The following is an 8,121-nucleotide window of genomic DNA, read 5'->3' as shown; positions in this document are numbered from 1 at the left end:
TGCCCATTTTCTCCCAAGTAATATAATAAAGTAGAATTCAAAGTGCACTGAAAATTAGAAGTTATTTATTGAATCATAGTATGATCTTATATAGTGCTAAAAATGGAGTACAATTAAGCCAGCCTCTGTATCTATATTTTGATTGTACTCTTAGTTTTTAGGACTGAATATTTTGTAAAATATATCAATACCAAGATGAAACAAAAATGATTAACAATATAAAGTTGTAAATGACATAATTTAAGGGATCCAGAGCTCAATATTATAAATTTATTTAGCAAGCCAAAATATACCTTCAAGGAAGGCTGAGGAACTTATCTAGAAACCAACTGTTTCTATCAACTATCTAATACACAATCCAGTGTCTGTGCCCTATATATGGTTTCTGTCTTTTCAAATTTCTCTTATTTTCTCAAATGTTTCTGCTGTAATCCATTAAGACAGTTTGCAAACAATAAATTATTTTACCTAAGACATTTCAGCAATGCATCTTAAAATTTACATTTGCAGAGACAGAAAGAAGCTAATCTTATAGATTTAAAAAAAAGTTAAGAATCTTTGGTAATCAATTACCAGAGAGGCATGACATCAGGGAACCATACTCTTCCCAGGTATTTGGAGGCTTCAGCATGAATTTCATCTAGGCTATAATCATCATCAGGGATCAAAACTTCCTCCATGATAGAGAGCTGGGTTAGCCTTCTCCCACATAGTCTTACAAACTCAATGAATGCACTGCAGCTAACTTCACATTGACTGAGGCCCAAGGCTGTTAAGTTTTTACAGTGTTCAGCAATACAAATAAGTTCATTATCAAGAGCCTGAAGACCATGAGCACATACTACTAACTCTATTAGTCGTGGACAGTTAAGACCTATCCGTCCTAGAACTGCTTTGCTTATGGAACGACCAAAATAAAGGTGAGTAACAGGGGTTTCTTCTTTGAAGAACGTCTCCAATTCCTCTACATATAAAAAGAAGTACATAACAACATTAACTCCAGGGGAGTGTTTAATGAGTACATCCCAACTTTGTTTTTTAATAGAAAGAAATTTGATTTGTCCAGGATTTTCACTCACAACATCTATTCGAAGATGCTCAAGGTTAACATGGGTCTCACTTGAAAGTGCCAGGAGAAGTTCATCACTTAGCATGTAATAATTTAATGCCAGTTCTCTAAGACCTTGACAATGGTCAGCTACACAAAGGATTCCTGCAGGAAATGGGGAAAAATCCTTAAACACAAAGAATATGGATACTAATAGAACATTTTGTGAATTTAAATTTGATATTATTCATTATTTGCTAAAATAGACGTAATGATTTCTGAGGAGATGGATGCCAAGATATATATAATTATACTTGTAATAAAAAATATCCATAACTAAGATACTCCTAGGAGAAGCAATTTAAACTATACGTAGCTTATACATTAAGAGGTCTTTTGAAAAAAGATTAATGAATTATGTCTCATAAGCATGTAGTTTTCAATAGGAAATTGCATTATTACTACTACTATAATAAAAAAAATCATGCAAGCGTAAAAAATATAACCTACCATCAGACGAAACATGAGGACAGCTACTCATTTTGAGGCGTCTTAGAGTATCACTATTATTGGCCACAAGAATCTTCAAAGAAGGATCATCCACTGGTGTGTCTTCAATTTTGATTGATGATAATGATTTTGAGTTGACAAAAACAACTGTAAGTGCTGACACAAAATGAGACTAGCATGGCAATAAGAAAAAAATTACAAAGACATTATTTAAACATCTACAGCTTCAATTAAGTAATTCATTAAAACTACTTATATCAACATGCTTACAGTAACATAATAAAAGCAATCAACATATTACTATTTTTTACAGTGCCATTAGCCAGTAGAAGACATATCTATAACAAAGTATAGTTTTATACTTTTACCATTAATAAATGGAATGGTGAGAAAGGAAGAAATTTCAAAGATTTCATAAACACATCTTCCAATTATTTTCAATCTTAAGGATTTGTTTTTCAATATTAAAAGGATATAATCATATTTATTTCCTAGAATAGAGGTTGGCAAGTTATGGTCCACCAGCCAAATCCAGTCCACAGCTTGTTACTGCTATGACTCATGAGTTAAGCGTGGTTTTTACATTTTCAAATGGTTGAAAGAAAATTTTTAAGGAGTAATATTTTGTGATATGTGAAAATTATATGAAGCTCCTTCAGTGTCCATAATTAAAGTCTGACCATAATACAGCCATGCTGCCTCATTTATGTAATGCTATGTCTGCTTTCACACTACAGTGCTAGAGGTGAGCAGAACTATATCACCCACAAAACCTAAAATTGTGCTTTCAGGACCTATTCAACCCCTTAGCCTAAAAGAAATAGAAATCTTATCTGTTTTATTCACTCCTGTATGTCCAGCACCTGAAATAGTATCTGGCACATAGTAAAAGGTCAATATTTATTGTTGATGAATAAATGAATAAATGATGTCATATTCTTCCAAACTTTTTTCTAGCAGATTATCTAAACAAAGATACAGTTTGAAAACTCTCTCTGTTTTGAAGATTGACAAACTAAAGCTTATTTACAGTTTGACTTCAAAATGGATGGAATTTCACAAGTTTTCAGATCCAGTATTTTTTGACACAGATAGAAAGTATGGAAATGAAATCCATGCATGATCATTTTTCCTTTTTCAACATCAACTTGGATTCTATCAAAGGCTCTATTGTCCCTATCAGAATGACCAAAGTGGTTATACATCTCAATTCATTTATAACAAAACATTGGTTTATACTAATTGTAAACTGATTTACACAAATTTTTAAATGGTGGACAGCTAAACCTCTTTACTAAATTTTATGGTGCCAAAAATTATTAGAGGAATAGAAATAGATCACTCATTTTCCTTAAGAAATATAAAGTTTATTTTCCTTTTAATCAACTCTCACCCAACTCTTTTAGTACTGAAGGACACATTTAAGCATTAGAGTACATATTTCATCACAGTAACAATATATTAGTTTAGTACTTCTTATGCCTAGCAAAATGCTGTATCTTGACATTACTTTCCCTCAGTTTACAAATGAAAAAACTGAGGCTCAGAGAGATCCACAACTTTGCCAGAAGCCACAGAGCTCATTTTGCTGTGGAGGCAGAGCTTGAAACGAAGCCTGCTAATCGCTGGTCCTCCACTCTAGTGACTGCATCAGCTAACCCAGAAGCTAGCCCTGGAAGCTGATGTGCAACATGAGAGACAACCCAGAATCTCAGAATTTCAGGTTGATCTGATTCCCTAGCTCATAAACAAGGAAATAACTATTTAGAAGTAGTAAGTTTTCATCTGGTTACTTAAATTACTTGAATCCCCAAAAGACCCATTCTTTTCAGGCTAGCAGAAATGCTTGCTAGAGGAGAGCCATGACCCAGTTAGGGAGAAAGGAGATGATACTCTTCCTCTGTCCTCTTCCATAGGAAGGTTTCCATTAGCCAGTTTTACTGACAACCATAGTTTAGTGCTTATTACATAGCAGGCACTATTCTAATTCTGGGTTTATAATAGTAAATAAGCAAAATAGAATCCCTGCCTTCAAGGAGTTGGTTGATGTTTTCTGTCTGAGGAGAAGAGAGTAAACATGTTAAATAAACAAGGTGATTTCAAGCCCTGATGAAGGATATAAAGAAAAGAAAATACTGTAATACATTAGTGAGTAACTACAGGAAGGGGTGTTGTTTTAGCAAAAGTGGTCAAGGAGGGCCTCCCTGAGGAAATGGCCTTCAAGTTGAAGACTGAATGAAGAGAAGACAGTCATCAGTTTCTGTGGCCAGGACTGCTGCTTGCTTCCTAGGAATCGTCCATCCTTTCTTTTTTGGTAATCTGGTTCCAATTTTTAGCTGGGCACATTGCCACCCAGCTAAAAGGCTGCCCTAGCCTCCCAGAAATGTGCTATGGTCACAGAGCTAGGCTGGCTGGCAGACAGAAGCACCATGAGGTACTTAGGGCTAGTCCTGTGGTACTTACAGCCTGAAAAAGGAGAGGGCACACCCTTCTGCCCCCATTTCTTCCCTCCGGCTGTCTAGAACAAGGACGTGATGGCTGGAACTGAGAAAGCCATCCTGGGCAATGAAAATGAAGAAAACACCTTGGAGAGAATGGAGCGCCTAGAAGGGGCGTGGGTTCCAAACAGCTTCATACCAGCTATGGACTGTGGCACCTATGGATTTCTTTAGTGTGAGAGAAATAAACCTCAGTCATGTTTTCAAGCCACTGCTGTTTTAGAATTTCTACTGTAAGGATGCAATCATCATCCTCATCAGTATAGGACATTTAGTTAAACATTATATTGTTCCACCTCCAATGTAGAGACTATAGAATTACAGGAAAGACACCCACTATTGGCCCTACACACTCTACATTCAAAGCAACTAAGTAAACTGGCACTTGAAAATTCTAGGTATAACATCTAACTTTTATATTAATGACATCTACTGTGAAACAATTACTAAAATTACAGAATATATCTAAAGAATGAAACCATGCATCAGCTATTTCATCAAAAATAAGTGCTAGTCAACAGAAAACGGCTTTAAATAATTATTTGAATGCAAGTAGGGTTATGGTCTGTTTTTAGGAATAGAATTATTTTTGACTAGTTCGACAATATTTAAGAATGTTAGTAGATCTCCCAAAAATGTCTAGCATCTTTACCTTTGACACATTCATAAAACTTGGCTTGGCCGTTGAAATCAAGCCCAAAGTCCGTATAGAACAATTTACCAGCTGAGAAAGTATGTCACAGGCAGCTTCTGCTGATTCAGTACTACTATCAACCTACAAAGACAATTTAAAATCTTAATTTCCTGAATATAACTTATCAGAAAGTTATTGGCAATATAATTATTTAATAGAATTCAATTGCAAAACCATACTTATCCCTTCAAGCTATAAAATAAATTAGAATTTTTTCTCTATACACGCTATCTCAGATAAAAAATGAAAAACAGAAATGACAAGTGAATTTTCTAAGCACTTTAAACTTTCAAATCTTATTTACACTTTCAAATTGTATTTATACTTTCAAATACAATTACCTGAAATTTAATAATGGCATCTACATGAAGGAAACTGAAGTTTAAATTATTCAATTATAGCTCAAGTGCTACACCTAAATCTATGCAAGTAACTACAGAGAAATAGGAAATAGTTTGGGATTAAAATTCTGCAAAATTCATTGACTGCTTCAATATAATGATCTAGTTATACACAAATGTCAAGAAAACCCAAGTCATTGTTTTTATTTAATGTTTATTTCTCTTACCTTAAAGCTGACATACTGGAGATGGGCAGCATGCTTTTTAATGATCTGCTGAATGAGATCAGGATGAGTGGAGTTAAAATATGAAGTAGCTGACTTGTTCAGTTCAAACTCAAACTTTCTCCAAAGGTCAGGAATATGAAAAACTTCATTCCATCTCCTACATACAGAAGATGCCCGGGCCCGATCCATTAAAGGAAGATACTGAAAAATGCGTAACACTACGTAGTGAGGCAAACTCCCCCAGTCTAGAAGGACAGTGTATGTATGAGTCTGGTTGAGAGAAGAGTAGAACCCAAGTTTAGGCTGTTTCACTGCTGGTGAAGACTGGACAACTTTATTCCCAACAGATAAATTGTTCCTCTTCATTCTGTAAACATTAAACAATGTTAAGTGACCATTTTCCCCACATTTCCATCATATATTTTGCTTTAATTGTATGGAATAACAACATTAGAAAATGAGAAACAGTTTAATATAATTTTGACAAGAACCTTCCACTTTCATGCGTTGATAGGTACTACTATGTGCTAGGGATACGAGATAAATAGGAGGGGACCTGCTCTCAAAGAGCTATGATGAAACGGCAAAATACGGTGATACATGCCATCACTGAAGTTGGGACAAGTTGCAATGGAAGATTAAGGGAAGGGCATGTATTTGAGTTTGTATGTGGGAGCGAGTGGTTGGGGAGGCTTCCAGGAGGAAAGGTCCAAGGAAGCAGTGTAAGTGCCAGGTTTATTCCTCGTCAATGACTGTATTCTCACTATCACACTGCAATTGTGCTAAGAACTCCCAGGGGGTCTGGGAGCCCGTGAAACATAATTAAAAGCATAAATCTGGGTATGTCCCAGCTCTGCCATTTACTGACCATGGGATCTTGTCTGAGCAAATTAACTTAAGCCTCAGTTTCCTCATCTGAAAAGCAGGGAGAACTGCAGTACCAATCTCATAAGGTTATTGAGAGGATTAAAGTATCTTAAGTGCCAGGACACAGTAAGTGCTCAATATATGCTGCAGTCATTGTTGTTATATTAAATTGTCCAGTGAATCTTCCTGAATAAATTTCATGACATTACTTAAGTTGGAGCACAATTCTAACGAAAAGTCAAATGACCTGTGACAATGTTCAGATGACACCCAGGACACAAGAGCTGTAGAGAAGTGGGATATAGCAGGGACAGAAGCGGTGTGACCAGCATACTGGTTCCTTACCAGCCAATGTAAAATAGCAAAGGAATGAGCATTCTTTCCCAACGAAAAGAAATGATGACTCTCCAGGTATTAGTCAGCTTGAGACACAACTAAGTTCCAAGAAATTTCAGGTCTAGATATACCCAAGTATATAATCCTGTACATAGATTTTACATAAGAATCTAAAGTATTTTAAGTATACAATAATTTAAAAGGTAAAATAATGATAAGAGTAGTTCTGAACTTATGTTGACTATATAACCCTCTCTTTACCCCTGAATGTTAGGAATGTATATGTGGAAGACTTGGTGTCATAATTGAAACCTACCTTCAACTCTAATGAAATATCTATTTAATACGTAAATATCTCTGTCTGTGAGTCACTCTGTCTGATGTGAAACATTTCTTAACCACAACATAGAGGTGGATCCCAGAAACAGGAATGACCTATAAAGTCACTGAGCAAAATGAAAGGTCATCTTTAGGGTTTGGAGAAAAAAAGGAAAACACATGTATCTCAATCATCAGGCAAAAGAGCTACTACACACTTTAATCTGACTAAACCAGTTACGTGCATAACTGAGCAATACAATGTAGAATACATGAAACTGCTGACACCGATAATTCAAAGCATATACTATTTTAAAGGGCTAATTCCCTAAAAGGGAATACGATGGCCCAGGGAAGGTAGAGGAATGGACACTAGATTCTCAACTCTGATGTGGAGCACGTTTATTGACATTTGGCTTGTAACTGATTTATTTGGTAGCCTACAGAATGGAGAGTTAAAATTTTACTAAGGAATTACAAAAGAGTTATCCCTAACATAATCTGTCATTTAAAAAGCAGTGAAGCCAAAAATAAAACAAAGACTTCATCCAAATGTCCAGTTAGAAAACTGCCTTGCAGTTCTAAATAAGGGGATTGTGCTATACATTAAATCTGCATCAACATGGATTAAACGTTAAACCTGTTTACTTATTACAATCATTAAATTGCCAATTCACTGACAGAATCACCATAAATAACTTAAGGATATTAGGTACCAATAATTCTATTAAAAATAACACCTTAGTTTTCTTTTTCCTCATGTACATTAATTTTCAGAATATAAAACCCACCCACAAATCATAAATTTTATATATAATAATTTTATAGCAATGAGCATCAGGAAAATATTAGAACTCAAGACAAGTTGATCTTTATTAGCTTGAAATTCCAGCCTAAGCATATACAATCACTTTTCAAAACTGCTATTTCCTTTTCAAACTACCGTCTTACCTAAAGAAGGCTTCCAAGTTAGAGTCCCCGCTGAACAAGCGAAATGAAGTGACTGCTGCCATGGGGTGCTCACCAACATCCATTTGACTTCACTTCCTAGCTTGGCAAAACAGCACAAAAACACATTTATCAGGATATATAAGTAAAATCCCAATAATTTTTATGCTTAGGATATTTAAATATCATTGTATACGCTGAAAGTTTTTGTCCGGAAATTACTGATTCCCAAACTATTTTCTACTCAGAAGAAAACCTGTCCATTAAAAACAAAACAAAAAAAAACCACATTAGCCTGATAAATGGAAATACTGCAACACTTGCCAGGAATTAC

The 8,121-nt window shown here is 35.2% G+C and overlaps 1 protein-coding gene across 1 annotated transcript; it reads right to left on the bottom strand.

Moving 5' to 3' along the window:
* Nucleotides 1–569: 569 nt before the first annotated feature.
* Nucleotides 570–5,684, bottom strand: LOC132518256 (F-box/LRR-repeat protein 21). Its single transcript, XM_060146259.1, has 4 exons — nucleotides 5,319–5,684; nucleotides 4,709–4,831; nucleotides 1,559–1,730; nucleotides 570–1,213 (listed from the first exon to the last, which is right to left on the bottom strand). The coding sequence occupies exons 1-4, from the start codon at nucleotides 5,682–5,684 to the stop codon at nucleotides 570–572; spliced, it is 1,305 nt and encodes a 434-aa protein (XP_060002242.1).
* Between the last annotated feature and the right edge of the window lie 2,437 nt (nucleotides 5,685–8,121).

This window comes from Lagenorhynchus albirostris, chromosome 3 (assembly GCF_949774975.1).
Source record: "Lagenorhynchus albirostris chromosome 3, mLagAlb1.1, whole genome shotgun sequence".
In the NCBI taxonomy this organism is placed as follows: domain Eukaryota; kingdom Metazoa; phylum Chordata; class Mammalia; order Artiodactyla; family Delphinidae; genus Lagenorhynchus; species Lagenorhynchus albirostris.
The sequence above is the reverse complement of the archived record's forward strand: the minus strand, read 5'-3'. Positions and strand labels throughout refer to the sequence as shown.

Bases quoted from the DNA above. Each gene is read 5' to 3' on its own strand.
- LOC132518256 (XM_060146259.1), bottom strand. From the start codon at position 5,684: ATGAAGAGGAACAATTTATCTGTTGGGAATAAAGTTGTCCAGTCTTCA. The intron at 4,832-5,318 runs GTAAGAGAAATA...TTGTCTTTGTAG, and splicing joins TCCAGTATGTCAGCTTTAAG to GTTGATAGTAGTACTGAATC. The intron at 1,731-4,708 runs GTAAAGATGCTA...TTGCCATGCTAG, and splicing joins GTTTTATGAATGTGTCAAAG to TCTCATTTTGTGTCAGCACT.